Raw genomic sequence first — 19,981 nt, forward strand, 5'->3', positions numbered from 1 at the left:
GAAAATATATTTTAATGACTCTTCAATTAGGCATTCCTTCATTATTAGTGAATGTGGGGTATATATAGCTCAAGGAGATAAGCTACATGTACATGTATACAGGAAAATATATTTTAATGACCATGAGAATGAAAAGCATTGAACAAAAGAGGTAAGAATGCTCCAGATACTAACCAAACAAGTTCTGTTTTACTCAGTTTCCCGCCATTACTATTAGCCTCTCCACCGGCAGAGCTATTGACGACCTCATTGAGGACGTGGACAGTGGAGACGTACAGGAATGTGCCGGCTGAGAACAGCATGGCTATGCCAGTCAGAGGGAGGTGGACAAGGTACATCACCTAGAAGTAGTATGTTGGTGTGGGTAAGATGTAATTACTATTCAGAACTGGTGGCAAATCAGTAAGCATAATTATGGTAATGGTCTAAGATACAAGATAACTACCGTATAGCGGGTAAGTTTCGTGGGGTAAAAAATTCGTTCAACTCGAGAAACGGTAGTTTTCGTGATAACTACCGTATAGCGGGTAAGTTTCGTGGGGTAAAAAATTCGTTCAACTCGAGAAACGGTAGTTTTCGTGAGTAAAAATTTCGTTTAGTCTCGTGGCTGCACGGCATTCCTACGTTCAGATAAGCCACGCCTACGATAAAATTTCGTGGAAGTCAGCCTGCCCGCCCACGAAAATAACGAATAATTTACCCCACGAAAATTACCCGCTATACGGTATTTAAGAGTAGCTTGTTTAAGTAAACGAGCCACGTGATGAACAAACTTATGCTCTGTGTTCAAAACAAAATCATGGTAAAATTACAAAAAAAACAGTCTACAAGACAATACGTTAGTTATGTAAATGTACGCGAGAGTTGTTAGGCAAAATCAACATAATTATCGTCAACAATAAGGGCCTCTATATACACTCAGTCAAAATTAATGAGTGTGCAAACGTGACTCACGATAGTAGTTATTTATTCACTCACTTTAACGAGTCCAAAGAAAGAGACGAAGGAAGCGATAGGAGCAGCTAGAGAGAACATCAGTAAATGCTTCTTTGCCGTGTATTTATCGTGGCCCTACATACAGTACACCATCATACATAATTATATCCAGGCTGACCTCACAAACTGTATAATCACGCACACCACACATACCTCGTGAATCAGGAATGAGGTGAAACCGAATGCAGCTGGAGCCTATAGAGGAATATCCATACGGTGGTCATGTGACTATAAGCAGTAACGCCACACCTTGTGTAGCATGATTGCTAAGAAGATGACGAGCTCGACGTCAGCTTTTGACAGGCCAGCAGCTGCTCCTAGTGCCAGACCATCAGCTGGGAAGGTAGACATCACATGACTCATACAGTAAACTACCATTTCAATGCGAAATAAATAAGCAAGATTTTCATGAATGCATGAGAACAACACTACCGTCACAAAGGTATACATAATATTGCGTTGCATGTAAATTAGAGACTCACCTGCTGCATGTACTACAAGTCCAATGGTGGCTGTCATCTTGTGTCTGCTGTGACGAGCATTGCCATTGGCTCCATTCTCAGCATCTGAGGAGAGGGGAACAAAACACTGAGTGAGAGAATGACCACCATGGTTGATTATTTCCTAGAATATGACCTATTAAATTTCTGAATCACTGAAAGTATTAATTGTGTTTGGTTTTTGATATACTGCAAGGACACTAGTGGAATAGCTTCGGCTACTAATCATGCAACAACATATAAAGTAAAATGACTGAGCTAAAGTATCAGCAATTGTAGAGGACGGTTAGAGTGGCTGTGATACCGCATAACACAGTTTCAAATTTAAACGAGGACTATGTAATTAGAAGTTTACAGAAACATAGCACTACAAGTGTACCTAGAAACAAATACCTCAATCACCAAGTGTTTCTAGACTACCATAATTAATGAATTACTGGACATTTGCTTCAACGACAACACGGTGACCACCCCCTCCCCTCTAGCTCATGTACCTGGAATTGAATGGGCGTGTCCCCCACTGCACTGATCTATGAGTAGCATGAACACAAAGCCCAGTATTAGGGAGAACCCCATCATGAACTGCAGCTGGTCTGTCGAGTACAGCCCCTCCTCACTGCCTGGTAGAGCACCCTCCTCTGATAAGGCTTTGATTTTCCGAACATGAGCACTGTTAGGGATAAGGTTATTGATTGGTCCTTCGTCGGCCGAGCGAACTTTCAAGGAGAGGTCGGAGAGATCGGATTCGTGGGTGTGTGAGTGGTGGTTGTGATGACTGTGGAGTGCTGTGTGTGTGTTTAGGGGAGGGGGTGAAGAGGGATAGAAGATACGGTTCGTACAAATCATGCGTGATAAATAAATATTAGGAGTCATTCACAGGAGACGAAAGTCGGAGATGACACATAATGATCATAATTATACATACCCTCTCCAAAGAGTGCCTCCATACCCTCCGGTATGATCACAATCAGAGCCGTCCCAATAAGCAGACCAGCTCCAAATGTAGTCACTTTCCTTAGTACTCCCTATATATATATATGGGACCAGGAGTGGATTATGATAACATAAACAGTACTGACACATAACATCAGGCTTAAAACAATGCTATAAACATTGGTATAAATGCAGTTTGTGTCTATATGTATACTCACAGCTGAGAGAGACAGCCCTAGGGGTATCAATGTGTGTAGTGTGTGTCTAGGTGTACTCACAGCTGAGAGAGACAGCACTAGGGGTATCATTCCTGAGACATAGCAGCCAAAGAACATGGAGAGAGATAACAGCACCAATCTCCAGAATCCGTCCATATCTTACCGGTATTCAACAGATTCGCCAGTTTGGAATCATTGTTTAAGGTAGATCAGATATTGTGTATCACTCACTCTTGCTTCTGGATTTACATGCAATGATTTCAATTTTTCATGTTTTATTAGTTAATTAGAGCAGAGATAATCTCTGATGAGAACCGTTCTATTCCCTTCTACTTCAAAATCTTGCATGACACCCTGACTCAATACAGTCATATGTACATGCAGTGTGGATATAAAAGGCAATTTTAAAAAATATGGGCGGGAAAAACAACTTGTGCTTGAAAAAAAATCAGCATTGCCAATGTGAGGAGATAAATGTTGTAAGCAAAGTTAAAACATTGAGTCCAGCTCTGCGGCTAGTTCATCGTGTCCAACAGATTGGCTGCGTAGTGCTTTAAGGAGTTCCTCGTGTGATATGTTACTTGATTTGAGTCGAATGCGAAGTATATCTCTGAGACGGTCCCCATCGTCAGGTCTCTTGTTCTCGATGCTCTCAAGATCTACGCAAGGGAGGCCCAGACAAAGGCCCAGGTTGAACCACTTGTCCTTGGCAGGATACAATTGCTCCAAAAAACGTAGCAGGTCTGTTTCTTTCACTGTAATTAACATGTAGATATTGATGATGCTATGGATGGCATGGGAACATTATTTTACAGATTTCGTTACATGGGTAAAAAAATCCAATTACCAGGCTGGATGTCAGGGCGCTTGGAAGCTGGTGTTACAGGAGTTGCTCCAGTGTCATCTCTATTTCTTTTCCTACAAAGGACATCTGTACATGCATACAAACATTAGATTATCAAGGTAAACATAAGAAGACCGGTACACATATCTAATAGTTGAGCATGCCATTACTTGTGTCCTGGCTAGTAGTAGCCTCGTAATCTCCATTGGAATCATCTGCCATTTTTTTGGAAATCGAAATGAGTTCCTTGAGATTCTTGTCACGACATTGCTCCTCATACTTCCTCACTAACGTCTCGGCAGCATATTCTTCACGTGGTGGTAATGTCACTGACAACTTCATGCTACACTTTTTATGAGGACAACACAAATTGTTCTTTATCCCCTCTATAATGCACGTGCAACAAAATAGGTGGGCGCATTTTGAAGCTATCGGTTGTTTCCATGCACTTTTGCAGAGAGCACAAAATACATCTTCCTTGAAGATACTCGGATTAGCCCAACGGCAGATGTATAGCAAGTCAGCCCAAACGTCTGCTTCCATCACCCAGAACTTGGAGTTGATCATCCTGAAGACTAGATCCATTGGAAGACTCCATTTTGAATGCAGGGTCTTGAGGAGGGCAATTAGTTCACTTAGTGTGATTGACAGGAACATTTGAGCATTTTGAAGTTTGAGTATGCGAAGCTGAGATCTTTTTAGTCGCTTTTGTTCAGTGCCACAATCACATGTACATGTAACATGTCCATCCTCCTGAGACAAAGAAGAAGACAAGTATATTGAATTGGCTAAAGCCTCACTGTTGCTATGATTATATAGATAGAGCAGAGAGGGATTAGAAACGGAAGTACCCTCGAAGTACCATCCACGGTTTTAATCGAGGCTTAACACGAGGGCTAACATGAATAATTCATGAGAATTGTTTTGCTGTCTGTAAGAAGTCCACAAGCAGTTTTGCTGCTAAACATCATTCGTTTCATACAGCTCTGTCTCTAGCTAGCTATAATAGCTCTGTGTAATGACTTTCAATACTTTGTCAGGATATTTTCGTGATAAATTCAGTATTATAGGACATTTACGGGAACAAATATCCAATAATGTTGCGCATGTGCAAGCAGTCAGTAGCAGGCCTTCTCTTCAGGGGAGGCCAGTGAAGGAGGCTAAGGTACTATATAGGAACACAAGCATGAAAAAGCGCTCTGTGTACCTCTAGCTATTTCACGACAATCAAGCATTCTCGTTCTGTAATCAAATATTTGTATACAGTACATAGTACAACATACCCAGTCCATAATAGTCCGGTTCATTCTCATTTCAAAAGTACTTGATCCAAAGTGAACACGTTTTGGTATGTGTGCGAGTAGCTGGTGATTGAAAGATTCGACCCAGAACGTGTCACGACACTGCAAATAAACACAAGGCATGAATAGTAATCATAGTAATTAAATTAACATCCTTACTTGACAGTAAAACGGCGCATTTCTACAGATAAGAGTATCTTTTAGTCCTGCCTTACAAGCTTCAATGGCAGCAGGATCCTCAAGTTTTATCTTGGTAGGGCTGTCACCTAGATGCTTGAATAGTGAGCTTTTGTCACAATCCTCGTGCTCGTCCTGCAAACGCTTAGCCTTACGTTTGTCAGATAACTCTGGAAACCAGGTTTTTCCTCTACCCTTTTTGGTACCAACTGCTATTTTCGCCATTTTCTTTGCTACATTTTTGGTGCCTGCAAATACACTGACTTGGTATTACAGAATGTACTTTGTTATCACTTACCGTTCCAGGTGTTGTACGAATTGAGATCATCAGCGACATACTTCTTCACTACAGGTTGATTGTCATGCTTTACTTCAACAACATTGAGACCTACACATACAACAAAATACATACACACAATGAATAAACAAACGGCATGGGGAATTTGATACCTTTTTCCAAAGTGCGAGGAAAAACTATTTTGGTACATGCAACTTTTCGAGTCGGTGCACAATTATGTTCGGTGTTGGACCCATTTGAGCAGCCAACAATTCTTTTTGCACTAATAACGGTTAGATAACAAGTGTTACATAACAGACATACCTTCTTGACAGACAAGGAACGGTGATATTATACTCATTGGCTGTAGAGTCGTGGGGAGCATCTGTTATTACCCATTGTTGATAAAGTACACTTGTTTCAAATACGATAATGGCCAGAAAAACATTTTCCTTGTTATCAAGTGTTGCGTTCACTTCCTCAATTGCATTCAGCATGGATGACTTGGCACACGCGTCCACGTGTCCTCCTTTGTTACATACCATAATCACACAATGTTAATTATTAAGTGTAATAAAAAGTCCAAACAAACGCACGTGAAGTAATGTATCGAGCACCGACTTTTCCCAAGCCGGCGGCATTGCCACTGAAGTGAATGCACTGACTTGGTAGAATTCCAGCACACGTGAAAGCATGAACGATCCTGGAACAAAGAGTCAAAAGTAAATAAAATAATGAACAAACTCACTTCTGGTTGACAATGTATCGTCCACCCTGTGTTCGTGAGCTAGCCCACCACTGACGCCTTCCGCTAGTGTCACACAAAAATTCAATGCGGAGGACATGCCCCTTCTGCAAAAAATTAATTACGGACAGTCATGTGAATTATGAGCAACGTACCTGCGAATATAAACTGGTGCAGAGACGGTGAAAAGTAGTTTGCTCACAAATGAACGGGAACTGGTCGTCACTGGCGTTGGCATTGCCAGTGAACATTCCTGAACAATAAATCATACAAACTTTTTCCCACGAGCTGACACAAACCTGACTTCTCCAACATTTGTTATACAGTGCAGTATCTATATTAGTTGGGCATGACTTTATGTTCAGAGTCGGGGCAAAATCTGTCAGGAAGGCTAAGCTGCCAGTTCTACAATATGTCCTAGATCCTGATCCAATCGATGTGTCTACCACGTGGGCTAGATTTGCACACATGCGCGAAAATGAGAAACTCCTCCTAGCTGGGGCCAGACCACTCCTTTGGCCTCCAGCTGTGTAAGGTCGAAGGTCACCCACGTGGCATAAAATTAATGTCAATGGCTTTATGCAGTCGTAAGAACTTCTACCCTTCTTTTTGTTGGTCGTGCAGGCAGCTATGGAGGAGTAAGGCTGGATTGAGGTTGCTAAGAAACATAGGAGGTGAATTATCTGACAACCCACTAGCTCATTTCGTTCGTTTTCTATCTCCGAACACAAGTACTCTACCAGTTCGATATGTCCACACCTCATCCCAGTCATGCAGGGACAGTTCTGTATCCACCGAAGTAGGAGGAAGGTGTGTACAGATACGAATAGAATTCACAAAATACTAGTGGTCGCTTACTAAATAGCCATTTCGTTATTTTTCTTTCAGCTCCATAAATTTCTCCACTGGGAAGTTTGCCAAACTGGCCTCAGGCTCTGCTCTAGTGGAGGTATGCATGAGCCTGTATTGTTTTTAGTGGTTATGTGCCTATAATTATGTGTTAGTGTAAGGTTGGAGTAATTCAATGAATGTGTCCTATTCTGTTCTGCTCAGAGTGGGTCCACCAGTGTCCTAGTAACGGCTGTCAGTGAGTACAAAGCAGATTCGTCAGCCAGTTGGCTACCATTGCAGGTAGTATTTGTTTTAATTCGTCATAGTCTATGAAATAATTGATTGGTTAAAGACTTAGTTCACACATCTTGATAGAATAACCATAATGGTGGAAAATTTCGTTATTTCGTATTGTAGAGCATCATACTAAAGTCATAACTACGAAATTATTCCGTTCAACATCACTATCCTGGTATTTAAAATACTAAATGGGTAGTTTATACTAAAATTTGAACCAACGAAAATTACCCGCTATACAGTAGCTACATGCAATAATGACAGCATGTACATGTACATGTATGTGCATGATAGAAAGTACCATATATCTTCATTATCCATGCTCCACTGACTGTTGCTAGGTTGACTATCGAGAGCGTGGTTCTGCTACTAACAAGATTCCTCAGACCTTCTTCAGACGAGAGCTGAGGCCCTCCACTAAAGAATACCTCGCCTGTCGCTTCATTGGTCAGTTAAAAAAAGTATTAACACTTATATTTATTTGAGGTTTCTTTAGATCGCTCCATTCGACCATTATTTCCGAATGGCTACTACTACAATACACAGGTTGGAATGCTCGTATCCATCCATACTGTGTAGTGTCAGCTGTACTGTGCTCCTAGATCATCTGTAATATGCTGGCAGTGGACGGTAACGAAGACCACGAGATCCTGGCTGTCAACGGAGCAGCTGCTGCTCTCATGCTTTCGGACATTCCCTGGAATGGGCCCATCGGTGAGTCAATAGCCAGCTGCTGTAGTCGTAGTCAGAGGGAGGGTTTGGTTGCTATAAGTGATGTCTTACTTAAGTGACATCTTTGCAAGGAGCGATGCACTAACTGTTCTTTCACTTTTCAGGTGTGGTACGAGTTTGTTTAATGGATGGCAAGTTCTGCATTAACCCCTCAACTAGAAAAGTAAGGTTGTGATTCTACTTGAACTACGTTGTACTGTTACATAGTGTGCTTGTCAACCTCTGTAGCAAAGCGCTTGCCAACTGAACTTGATTGTGGCCTGTACGAAAGACAGAATAGGTGAGTGGTGTTTGCACTGTTGTACCCATAGTAACTGATGTGGACTAAGAGCTTACATATGTATGTATTAAGCACCCGTACTTTGTACATGTATTGCTTACTTACACGGTCCCCCTCCCCTACTCAGTCATGGTGGAGGGCAGCGGAGAGGAGGTACCAGAGGACATGATCTGTGAGGCTGTTCACTTTGCACTCAGTGAGGTGAGAGCTTATAAACTACTGCAGACTACAGGACGCAGTTATGATTATTGTAGAGATGTCTATTTTGTAGTCAGAAAGTCACAGGAAACTTGTATGGTTCATATACATGTAATGATCGACTGCATTGACGTTCCAGGCCCAACCTCTGCTAGAGTCACTCTCTGAACTGGCCCAGCATCGTAGAGTACCAACCAGAGAGTCTCATCTTTTCCTGCCCTCTCAGCATGTGCTTGATACCGTGAGAAGGTCAGAACTTATCCAATATCTGTTTTCATTGCAAGGGAGTGTATGTAGAGCTCTATGAAAAGTGTTGAGTACCAGATAGAGACCTGATATTGCCAGATAATGGTAATCACACTTTTGTCCATGCACCTTAAGCTTGTGCCGAGAGCAGCTAATGACCATCCTGTGTACAACCACTCACTCTAAGATGAGCAGAGATGAGCAGCTGTTCTCGTTATTGGATGCCACCAAGAAAATGTTGGCAACAGATGAGTTGGTGGATGTGAGCAGAGTGGGAGATGCGTTCTGGGGCAATGTACATCATTGTATGCAGGAGCTGGTTCTGGAGAGAGGGATAAGGTACAACATTGAGATAGAAGTACCTGAGTGTATGCACTACTTACCCTCCTTATATCCCGTTGCTATGCTGTTGCTATGTGCAATATGCAGCATAATGCACTGTATCTCATATTCTGCACTGACCGCAAAGCCTTGAGGGATTAAATGATCATGATATACATGGCAAGAGCCCATAAAGGAGAGAGAGTGTGTAACTTACGTGTCTGCTACAGTACGGGCAGATTCTAAAACCGCTACTATAAATAGAACTGTGGTCACGTGCGATTACATTCCATACACATCACTGTCACATGCAGCAGTGAGCGATTTCAAGAATTGTACTACTTATAGTAGCGGTTTTTGATTCTGCCCGGTCTGTAGTGGGCGGGAGTTACACGCTCTTGACATATATTTAAAATAAATGCTGCATAGCAAAGGCTTCCAGTATTGTCCAGTTCTTTACTGTCCGCTTCAGCTTAGGACACAGTCGTATTCGTACTCGTTGAAGGCATCGTCGGAGTTGGCCGTTAATTGGGGAGTGGCTGTTTTGCAGGGGAGGAACTGTTTGCAGGCTGCAGCAGAGTTTGGGGTGGGGCTGCTTGAGTTGCAACTTGCATTGCAGCTTTGGGGTGGGATGTTTTGCAGTGTTGAAGGTTTTGCAGGGGTGGGGCTGCTTTACTCTTGTCTAGCGAGGTCCGAGGAGCCCGACGTTTTGTGAGTCAAGCCATTCGTTGTGCCAATGACAGCAATGTTGAATGGTCAGATACTGGTGTCTTTGAGCAGAGATGCAAGCAGCTGGAACTAGTCTCTTTCAGCTGGGGTGTATTTTGTGTTGCTAGGGGGATATAAACTAGTTATGACACATGCACTCGGGATGCATGGTGTATATTGCACTCAGCCCTCGTGCTTTAGTGCAATATACACCATACAATCCCTTGTGCCCGTGTTATAACTATTACATACCCCACACCCCACACCCCATACCCTGTTCATACCCTGTCCACCCTCTACACCCCACCCACATATCAATCCCTCTACACCACACACATCCCATACCCTCTACACCCCACACCCCACACCCATACCCTCTACACCCCACACCCATACCCTCTACACCACACATCCCATACCCTCTACACCCCACACCCCACACCCTTACTCTGTTCACCCTCCACACCCACCCTGTACTCTGTTCACCCTAAGGCCTCTACACCCCATAACCCTGTTCATCCTCTACACCCCATAACCCTGTTCATCCTCTACACCCCATAACCCTGTTCATCCTCTACTCCCCACATCCAGTTCACCCGGCACCCTAAAACAATAATGCTACATAATTTGCTCCGATTATTCCTTTTATTGGCTTTTCAGATTAAACCTACAGTATGTCTATACTCTCCTTTCTTTCACACATCGCCTTTGTGTCCTCACACACAGATGTGATGGTCGTGGGTTCAATGAGCTGAGGAACATAGAGTGTGAGGTGGACACATTCAAGCCGCTTCACGGGACAGCTGTGTTTCGTAGGGGGGAGACCCAGGTCCTCTGCACTGTCACCTTTGACTCTCCAGGCTCAGCTGTCAAGGCAGACATACTGCAAACATTACTAGGGTGAGAAGTTCTTTATTTGTAGTTTCAGAAGATTATAAGTTATGGCCACTCAACAGAGGAGGTCCGACATGCGTGTACGTATTTGGCCTGTACACTATCACGTGACCACAATGACACTAATGCACTGAACTTGTAGTGATTTGTGCACGCATGTCGGACCTCCTCTGTCCACTCAAAGATCATCACATGTACACGTAGCATAATATTATGTGATTATATGCCGCCAAATACGCTACTAACACTTTCTCTGCAGTGCTCAGAAGACCAGCAGCTTCATGGTACATTATGAGGTAAAAAGACCCATTCAAAGTGCTATAGCCACAATACTGTGACATACTTTTCCTTCAGTTCCCGCCATTTGCGACAAACTCTATTGGAAACTTCATGAATCACAACAGGAGAGAAGCTGGACACGGTTAGAAACTAGAAGAGATCGAGTTGTCTTTTGTTACACATACAATACTTTTGTACTTCAGAGTGTTAATTAAGTGAAGGTCACCTAAATATGTTTCTTTGTTGCTGGACAGGTGCCCTTGCCGAGAAGGCTCTTACTCCACTCCTTCCCAAGAACTTTCCTTTTACAATCAGACTCAACTCTCAAGTGCTCGACTCGAATGGTGAGCCTGTCGACAATCTAAAGTGTCCCTTTCTCAATAATTTTATGTTTTTACACGCAGGCTCTAGTTCCATGGCTACCATATGTGGAGGCAGTCTTGCCTTGTTCGATGCAGGTGAATAGTATGTATACATGTACCTTCTGTGTAATGTTGCTGGCATCTTAATGTGCTTTGCGATTTAATTGACTCCCCCCTAACTTGGTTCAGGTGTTCCGATGCCCCGCCCAGTAGCAGGTGTGGCTTGTGGTCTAGTGAGCAGGACACACCCCGAGACTAGGGAGATTGACCAGTACCAGATCATCACTGACCTACTGGTGTGTACTGTATGTCATAATCAATACCCAATCTTCTGTGTTAATTTAGTTAGTATATGTATACGGTCGCTGAACTTAAATTGATCGTGGAAGTGTTGTTCATGGCGTAGATAAAAGTTTTGTCTTTTTTTCCAACCACACTGCAAGATGCAACCTTCAATGCAGGGTATAGAGGATGCCAATGGAAACATGGACTTCAAAGTTGGGGGCACGAGAGAAGGTGTCACTTCAATACAGGTCAGATGACAGTAGTCACGTGACAACCGTTTCACGTAGCAAATTATTCGGATATAGATGGATGTTAAGAACGTTCTTGGAATTCCTTTTCATATTTTCGAGGAAGCCCTAATAAAGTCAAAAGGTTAGCAGTCTGTTAGCCCCCTACTGAGACACTCACCTACACACCCTCACACGTATGCCCACCCACACACACCCCTCACATGTACGCCTACACCCCATTGCAGCTGCTCGTTTCCAGGTGCTGGACATTATGGACGAGTGTCTGTCAGCTCCACGAGAAGAACTAAAGAAGAACAGACCAGCACAGAGTAAGCTAAGATTATGGCAGTTGTACACATCAGCTACTGTATAGCCTGTAGGTGGAGCCTGGTCTAAAAATTGTGAATTTTGTGGATCAAATTACAGAGGCAGCCGTACTTTTATTATAATTATTGTACACCCACAAATTTTGCAATTGAATAGGTATATTTTGAGGGTGTAAATATCCGCGATTTTTGCTGATTAAGTATGTACTGCGAATATTTACATGTAAAACTGCGAAATCCTTTCTAATGGTCTCTCCGCAAAAGTTTATACCCTCGAAATAATAATACATACTTGTTAAAAATGCTAAATCCCTGCTGTGGTATGCAGATACCTCTTCTCATCACTACACACATACATGTACTCACATGCACACACACACACACACGCATGCAGCCGTGATGGAGGTTGCTCCGGACAAGCTGGGTCGTCTACTAGGGGTGGGCGGTCATCGTATGAAAGGCGTGGCAGAGGACACTGGTACCACGTTCCAGGTTTTGGGGGAGGGTCAGGTCTCCGTGTTTGGCCCCTCCCAGGAGGCTGTCGATGAGTTTATAGAGAAAGCAGACAGTTTCCTCAAGGAAGACGTGAGTGGTAGAAAAATTTATACGATCTTTTTGTAGTAGCTACGTGCACTAACGTTAGTCTAGTGCCATGGCTAGAAATCGTTCTTGGTTTGGGCCTAAATTTCAAAAAATGTTAACCATTAATCTGAATTTTTATTTTTATTTTATTTGCTCCAGCTTCTAACTAACTGTTGGTTGGTCATCCTCAATCATTTCATTTTCCATTTCTCGCTCAACCCAGGAACAAATTTTTGAGATTGGCTCTGTGATTAAGGCGAAAGTACTGGAGGTACGAGAGATAGGACTAATGGTGGAGCTGTCCCCTCGCGTCTACACTCTGCTGCACATCTCCAGAATCAGTCACGACTTTGTGAGTGGAAGCGTTTGAGTCACCATAATTATAGTGTAGCTGATCAAAGTATATGTACTTGTACGTTTGTTGGCAGTTAGTAATAGATACATGTAGGTGCAACCACTACTGACAATAGAGACAATTAAGTTGAATATAACGTGAATGTGGTGAAGAGCTACTAGCATGTATTCTGTCTATATGTATGAAAGTCGTCAGCTGTGAGTAAAATTCGTACGAACACATAATTTATTCAGATTACATCGTCATGTATGGGTATGTGTTCTGTAGATCATGTGACAGGACAGCTTTGTTCTACGTAATGTCAGTACCTCACACTCCCTCCTTATTCTTGCAGATAACGCATCCCTCTCAGATCGGTGTGGTAGTGGGAGACACAGTGAACGTCAAATACTTGGGCAAAGATTTCCTGGGAAAACACCTCGTCTCAAGAAAAGCACTCACGGAGCCACCCCCCAAGCCAGATGTTGTGCGTACCATGCTAGTAACTAAGTTACAGTGTACTTAACAACTTCTAGGTCTTGTATATTTGCAAGTATTGAACGTAGGTAAATGTATGTAGGTACAATCAGGAGCCCTATTTATGGGCTCCTGGTACAATGTAGATGTATCACATTCATTGTTATCCTAAAGTAAATAGAATATTGTTAGTTCTGTGTACTGCATGTACACAAGTATGTAGTAGACAACAGTATGCGATGCTTGTACCATGTCTTAGTAGTAGCCCATTCTAACATTGCTCTCTTGTACACTGTCTCTTTGCAGGCCCAGTCGAGCATGTTCAGCGTTGGTCAGGTGATCCAGGCCACTGTCAAGGAGCTGGTGAGCTTTGGCATCGTCATGGAGCTGGCCCCTGACGTCTCCGGGCTACTACACATCAGGAACCTAGACCACGCCTATGTGAGTTAATTAAGTAAAGTGCAAAATTACATCGACCACCATCAGGGTTTCATACAGGATCTTTAGCAGGGAGGGGGTTCTGGGGTCCTTCCCCGAAACATTTTTTGATGGTTATTCGAGGTGCAATGTGTTTCAAACCATAAATTTTCTCTATTAATGTATCATATTTCTAGGGGGGGGATTTTGGCTGGGGGTAGGAAATCCCAGGGCACCCTCTCTCTGTATTAAATCCTGACAATGCATTTTTGGCAGATAAGTTTGAGGGCTGATAAATGTCTAGTAACCTTTTACAGGTCAGCCGCACACAATCTGGAACCTGGAACAGTTCCATCACTTTAGTTTGCATCACTTTAGTTTGCATCTGAGCCCAACCCACCAAATTAGCTTGATGTTATCGCCGCCCCCAATGAAGTGGCTATGGCTTGTAGAGATGGGCGTGGGTCAATGGCTGTGCACAAACTAATCATCGATTTTATGCCTTGCTGCTGCCTCGATGGAAGTATGTGTGGCCTCTAAAAGCTGCACTCTGGTCAACTAAGCTGCTTTAGCAAGCATGTAGACTATTGTAGAGCTTGTGTCCACTTGTGAAGTGCCTGTGTAACACAAATGGCTTGCTGCTTCCTCTTCGAAAATATTCTATGGCTACCAAGATAGTCCAGAGGGTCTGCCAATAGATACTACTCAGTCCTACATGCTGTATAGCTTGTTTTAAACCTCTTTTTTTTAAGTGTCCTAATTGAACAGCTCAGCAGAACTTCAAAGGATAATCGGATTCATGATACTATCCAATCTGCCACACAATCCAATACCATGCAACATTCACAAGTTGATAACACGCTCCCTCCCAGATTGTTGTTGTAAAATTTACAACAATTTGACCGGCAAAGGGGTAAAGGGGTTATTCAATTACCGTATAGCGAGTTTACTTTTAATACTGGAAATAAAATAATCCCAAATTTTCGAGGTACAAAGTCAAATCCGCAAAAACTTCAAAAATGCGTGCTTCGAAAAAAACCAGCTATACGGTACATCCTTTAACTTTGTTGTTGTCATGAATTCATTATTATTCTGTAGATTCGTCAGACCTCTGATCTTGGGTTTAAGCCTGGTGACATAATCCCGGTGCAGTACATGGGCATCGATAATGTGGGTAGACACGAGGTGTCTCGTAAAGCCCTCCTCTCCACACCTCCTCAGCAGAAGGTCAGTTATTACAATTTCTGCGTAAACAATTAAATTATCGTAAAGGTGTGCATGTGTAACAGTTGTGTACAAGGCTTTGTAACAAAGAGCTCTGTCCATGTAGCAAGGATGTTGTTGTTCAGTGTTTCATCCCCAGATGCGTTTTGAGCCGGGTCAGGTGATCCCAGCAACAGTCAAGGAGGTGAGAGACATTGGGGTGATGTTGGAGCTGGCTCCTGACGTCAATGCTCTACTGCACATCAGGAACCTGCAGCATTCATTTGTGAGTGTACTTATTTCTTAATCATGACTTCTTAGAAGCCATGTGCAAAGTCGACAAATTGGTCCTGTTATAATACGTGTTTAGAAATGTTGCTTCTATATCCTGGTTAAGACATTTTTTTTAGGAACCTATTAATTATATTGTATTGCCATGCAATGTATTACGTTCTTAGAGTTTACTAGGAAAACATGTGTGCACTGTATTCATTTGCATCTATTCTTCCTTCCCTGTCCCTACAGGTCCGCCACCCCTCTCAGCTCGGTTTCAAGCCCGGTGACAAGCTATCTGTCAAGTACATGGGTAGTGACGAGAAGGGTCGTCACATGGTCTCTCGTAAAGCACTCTTACCTCCACCTGATGTACCTGACGCCGCCGGCATGACCAACAGGACTGTGGTAGAGGAGGTCACCTCTACGGTAACAGAACAATAGTTATAGAGGAGGAGTAATAATTTATTAATTTATTGTTTGTATACTATCAGCTATTAAATCACACCACCTCTTCAGAGGGCTTTGCAACAATTTTGTAATGCTGTTAAACTTAAACTTGAACTTGACATACCGTAATATTATTTATTATTAGAGCATGATGTACGAGCACTTTTAAAATGAATGGTACATCACACAAAACGTTGCTAATACCATTGGTACTGCCTAGTAATAAAAATTATATTAATAGTGTACCAATGGCAGATTATTTTCAGGCAGCTATAGATATATCTATATATAGCTTTTTGGCAATCTGAATTAAGGGGGTTTCCCAGGGAAATACCTGGCCATAAAAAAGCAAAGGCAAGTATTGAGCAGCTGTAGATCTATATTAAGTTGGCCTGATAATTGTGTACTCTTGATCGATCCTCAACCTCAGCGCAGCCAAGACTTAAGACATCAGATTCAAGACCAGCTGCCATACTGCACGCAATTAAAGGATGTCGCAAACATCTGGTGGAGACAAGTGGTGGCGTTGCACCAATCCTGTGTGTAGTCATCCTCCTACCATTCCACTATCGGTTGGAATTGCCTTTAAAGTATGTCCCTTCTGTACAACAGCTCAGCCAAGCCAAGAAGCCACGTCCCAGAGAAGCAAGCTCAGACAAGAAGTCGCTGAGTCTCTGCAAAGACCCCCCCTCCATCTTGAGGCTGACCTGGTAGAACGAGCATCAAACCTTGAACTTTCCACTCCTAATATCTCTGAAATCCAAACCCAGGGATCACTGGAGAACGCTAGTCAAACCTCGTCCACATCTCGTAACGTACCGCAAGTACAGTTTTCCCCCGAAGGAAATGTAACTAATGCTAAGACGACGGTTGAATCTCACAGTTCTCAACAAAAACCCTCCAATGACCCACCAAGTGCTCCTGGAGAAAAACCCACACCAGGCAACAATGGCCCACCTGGAGAAACCCCCAAACCAGACAGCGGCTCACCTGGAGAAAACCCCATACCAGGCCCTCCAGAAGAAAACCCCACACCAGGCCCTCCAGAAGAAAACCCCACACCAGGCCCTCCAGAAGAAAACCCCACACCAGGCTCTCCAAAAGAAAACCCCACACCAGGCTCTCCAAAAGAAAACCCCACACCAGGCCCCCCAAGAGAAAACCCCACACCAGGCCCCCCAAGAGAAAACCCCACACCAAGCCCTCCAGGAGAAACCCCTAAACAAGAGAATACACCAGACAACAATGATACATCTGGTACTCCTGGAAAAGACTACATCCCAGGAACCACTGATAACCCAGCACCTCAATCAAACCATGAGGCCTCAGGAGCAGAAAACAAGGATAGCCACCCAACTGGAAACCCAAAGGTGAGTTGTTTTTATGTGGTATTTTGCTCTGTGTAAGTTTGACTCCTGTGGTTTTCAAAGTAAGTGATAACCCAGAAACTTGGTTCTTGGTAATCCATAATGACTTTTACTATACAATGTAGCCTTTCAAGAGCTTTGTCTTAGTTCTAGGAAAATAGAATGTCATATGGAAGCAATGATTATGGCTTTCACAAGAACTATAAATATAGCTATATGAACTTGTGCATGCATGGGAATGATGATACATGTGATTGGACGGATACCTATACATATGTACATGGTGTGGCTTACATGGCACTTAATACAGTTGACTGCCCAGTGCCCCACCCCACTGACACCACCCCACTTATTATCACAACTTATTATCATACGCTGAGTACGTGTATAGGATATACCACACCTAAGAGAAGGATATATGGGGTGCATATTCTCCGAGTAGGTGTGGCATATCTGACTTATACTATGTGACCGCAGCACTATAAAAGGACCTCCACCTAGCAACAATTTAATTCACGATGCAGACTGCAAAAAGAACAAAACTATGCCCGATTTTGCAGCTGTCAACGAGCTAGTTGAGCAATGCTTCGACTCCTACAGATGCTAAGAGCTTCCTTAGTCCAAGCGTTGACCATTCGACGTCCCTTACTGAAGTTGCAAGCTCTTCTTGGATAAAATGCATTTAAACCACGCCCATGGACCCATGGAAGCTTATAGCTATCTTGTTAGAGAGCAGCTGCCATGTTTCTGCATTCGCTTTGAGTCTTAGTACCGTCAAGCATGGCTTATAAAAAAACTATAAAACAACTTGAAAAACTGTGCATGCCTGGGGCTGTATGCTACAGCTGTTGGCCAATGAGATCAATTAGTGGTAACGGAAGTGTGGTATAAGGACGTATAATTATGCATGCTTTTGCTACTGATTCACATGCAGGGTTTACAAGATGACCTCTCAGAGTCACAAAGTCCTCTGCATGTACAACGTGAACACTCCACTCCGGATAGTAATACGAGGGGTCCTGTTTGCCTTTATTGCGAAAAGCACCTACTTACACCTACGGCTACGACGTGTGCAGGCTGTGGACACTTGCACAGAGCCAGTATTAAACTTACACCAAAAGAAAGTATTACTGCCAGTGAGCATAATGTTCAAGAAACTAACCATCCAAGCAGTGGAATAGATACTCAAGACAAGCAGAGCAAATACCCTACTGTTTTTGGAGCTTATTCATCTGCTCAGGTACTCTCTTTGCCTGCTGGAACCCAATGTTCAAGTAGAAATCAAGAAGCCTCCTCCGAAACAAGTGATGATATACTGAAACGAAAGCGTAATTCTTCTTCAGATGGGACCAACGAACAGTTAATAAAGCATATCAGGACAGATGATATGTCCGATCCAGGGGCTGCTGTTTCTGATGGAAAGAATGAAAGTAGCAAATCACCTGAAACAAAAGCTCTCAACCCTTCGCAAGATTCTGATGTAGGTTGTATTGTGTATATGCATGGTTGTAGCCGCAACATAATTTCTTTTATTATAGGCTAAAATGCAAACTTACAAAAAAGATGATTCTCCTGGAAATCTAGTTTACCCCAAAAAAGGTAAAAAGTCTAAAAAGAAAAAGAAAGGTAAGGATAAGCATCCTGGAACTATGTCTGAAGAACAGTCTGCTACACCTGACGTGGGGTATGTCAAAGTTTTTATGTTTAGTTAATCCTGCAATACGTATGTGTTTAGAATCGTGTCAAGGAATCCAGAAGTCACTGTCAACCTAATTTTCCACGTGATCATCCCAAAACAGTTCTGGGAATGGGATGATCAATCGTTTGTGTCTCTACGCTTTGGAAACGATGAGTTGGGGTCTTGGGAGAAAAATTGTGGTGATTTTCACATATCGTAAGTCAACTAGTATAAATTATTTTTCTCACATTCATTTTCAAATTTGGCAGACATGTCACTGAGAGCTTCCTTGAAGTGACTGGTCAATTGGAACTTAGTGTTCAGCTGTTAGAAATTAAAATTCCATACAAGTATGTTGTGTTCACCGATAAGTCTCGGACAAAAGAAGACGGGTGGTATGAGTTCATTCGTTTGGCTGAAAACAAACATGGAGGAGATCCGAATAGAGTACTCAACCTCACCGAGAGAGCAAGAATTGATGAAAGTATAATAATTGTGTAATGTAAGTAACATGACCAGTATGTATGTGCAACACTGCAGGTGTGTACCATCAGTATGATAGCATGGTGTTCCCAAGGGATGCACTGATAACAAGGGGTCTTAGTGAAAGAGTTATATCCGGTGTGAAAAATTTGTTCCCTTGGTGGAAGAAGGATGAAGCAATTTCAAAGGATAACCTTGAAGTTCCTGAATATCACATAATATTGCAAAATTGTCTCATGTTCTACATCGATGCTAGTTATAAAGGAATCATTTCTACTGGCCAATTTTCAGACTCTATTCCTATTACAATGGTTGTTCAAGGAATTTATCACATCTTCACTTGTTTGCTTGAAAGTCAGTTTACACACGATGATGGTCCTCGGATTTTTTCCTTTAAACCATGGCTTAAAAATCAACCGTTACAAGAGGTATATTGATTGTTGAATTTGTATGATGCGAAATTTATTCTATTGTTATTTAGGCCATCGTTCGTGTATTAAATTCTGCCATACTTCCAAATGGAGAAACCAAGCAGTTGATGTGTGCTATCTTCATCTTGTCGTGCATATCAGAATTGGATATTCCATTCTACACTCAAGGTTTTCAAAGTCTCTCTTCTAAATTACTAAGGTTGATGTGTGCATATGGAGAAGAGGATGGCTTTACTGAGAAGTGGTCAGAGTTAAAGCAAGTTTTCAAAAACGGGAGTAACAGGCACGTAATTTTGTTATAATGTA

General features: G+C 42.6%; 4 protein-coding genes across 13 annotated transcripts in view; 2 read left to right on the forward strand and 2 right to left on the reverse strand.

The window, feature by feature from the left end:
* Positions 1–26: 26 nt before the first annotated feature.
* LOC135348888 (zinc transporter ZIP9-like) lies at positions 27–2,936 on the reverse strand. 2 transcript variants are annotated; one of them, XM_064547267.1, is made up of 8 exons: positions 2,648–2,936; positions 2,422–2,521; positions 1,991–2,281; positions 1,479–1,562; positions 1,246–1,331; positions 1,150–1,191; positions 979–1,071; positions 27–341 (listed from the first exon to the last, which is right to left on the reverse strand). In XM_064547267.1, the coding sequence occupies exons 1-8, from the start codon at positions 2,801–2,803 to the stop codon at positions 114–116; spliced, it is 1,080 nt and encodes a 359-aa protein (XP_064403337.1). In that variant the 5' UTR covers positions 2,804–2,936; the 3' UTR covers positions 27–113. The 2 variants fall into 2 exon arrangements, with proteins under 2 accessions (XP_064403337.1, XP_064403338.1); XM_064547268.1 differs by having other exon boundaries at positions 2,708–2,935.
* A 74-nt stretch (positions 2,937–3,010) lies between these two features.
* On the reverse strand, positions 3,011–6,476 carry LOC135348780 (uncharacterized). Of its 6 annotated transcripts, none has more exons than XM_064547112.1 (12): positions 6,291–6,476; positions 6,147–6,244; positions 5,995–6,057; positions 5,843–5,949; positions 5,571–5,787; positions 5,420–5,529; positions 5,268–5,357; positions 4,952–5,217; positions 4,775–4,894; positions 3,662–4,244; positions 3,495–3,578; positions 3,011–3,402 (listed from the first exon to the last, which is right to left on the reverse strand). In XM_064547112.1, the coding sequence occupies exons 1-12, from the start codon at positions 6,459–6,461 to the stop codon at positions 3,137–3,139; spliced, it is 2,175 nt and encodes a 724-aa protein (XP_064403182.1). In that variant the 5' UTR covers positions 6,462–6,476; the 3' UTR covers positions 3,011–3,136. The 6 variants fall into 6 exon arrangements, with proteins under 6 accessions (XP_064403182.1, XP_064403185.1, XP_064403186.1 ...); XM_064547115.1 differs by having other exon boundaries at positions 5,995–6,098; positions 6,291–6,445; XM_064547116.1 differs by having other exon boundaries at positions 6,296–6,434.
* A 37-nt stretch (positions 6,477–6,513) lies between these two features.
* On the forward strand, positions 6,514–15,778 carry LOC135348768 (polyribonucleotide nucleotidyltransferase 1, mitochondrial-like). The gene is made up of 27 exons (XM_064547085.1): positions 6,514–6,801; positions 6,880–6,940; positions 7,045–7,122; positions 7,461–7,566; positions 7,616–7,665; positions 7,722–7,833; positions 7,956–8,014; positions 8,080–8,131; positions 8,259–8,332; positions 8,469–8,578; positions 8,711–8,914; positions 10,331–10,504; positions 10,758–10,794; positions 10,853–10,919; positions 11,032–11,121; positions 11,182–11,235; positions 11,329–11,435; positions 11,601–11,672; positions 11,730–11,796; positions 11,900–11,983; positions 12,375–12,565; positions 12,786–12,914; positions 13,252–13,383; positions 13,680–13,814; positions 14,889–15,017; positions 15,154–15,279; positions 15,519–15,778. The coding sequence occupies exons 1-27, from the start codon at positions 6,557–6,559 to the stop codon at positions 15,708–15,710; spliced, it is 2,937 nt and encodes a 978-aa protein (XP_064403155.1). The 5' UTR covers positions 6,514–6,556; the 3' UTR covers positions 15,711–15,778.
* Positions 15,779–16,053: 275 nt separating this feature from the next.
* Positions 16,054–19,981, forward strand: part of LOC135348751 (E3 ubiquitin-protein ligase RNF213-like) — a 38,811-nt gene continuing 34,883 nt past the window's right edge. For 3 of the 4 annotated variants that reach the window (XR_010398812.1, XM_064547056.1, XM_064547057.1), the window contains exons 1-7: positions 16,055–17,086; positions 18,018–18,563; positions 18,622–18,767; positions 18,819–18,977; positions 19,031–19,245; positions 19,302–19,672; positions 19,726–19,958. Coding sequence is in view for 3 of the 4 variants with exons in the window: in XM_064547056.1 (XP_064403126.1) it covers positions 16,208–17,086; positions 18,018–18,563; positions 18,622–18,767; positions 18,819–18,977; positions 19,031–19,245; positions 19,302–19,672; positions 19,726–19,958 (2,549 nt within the window). In the remaining variant the exon portion in view is untranslated. Of the gene's footprint in view, positions 17,087–18,017; positions 18,564–18,621; positions 18,768–18,818; positions 18,978–19,030; positions 19,246–19,301; positions 19,673–19,725; positions 19,959–19,981 lie in introns of all 4 variants that reach the window. The other variant, XM_064547058.1, reaches the window with a different exon arrangement.

Source organism: Halichondria panicea, chromosome 15, assembly GCF_963675165.1.
Source record: "Halichondria panicea chromosome 15, odHalPani1.1, whole genome shotgun sequence".
Lineage (NCBI taxonomy): Eukaryota > Metazoa > Porifera > Demospongiae > Suberitida > Halichondriidae > Halichondria > Halichondria panicea.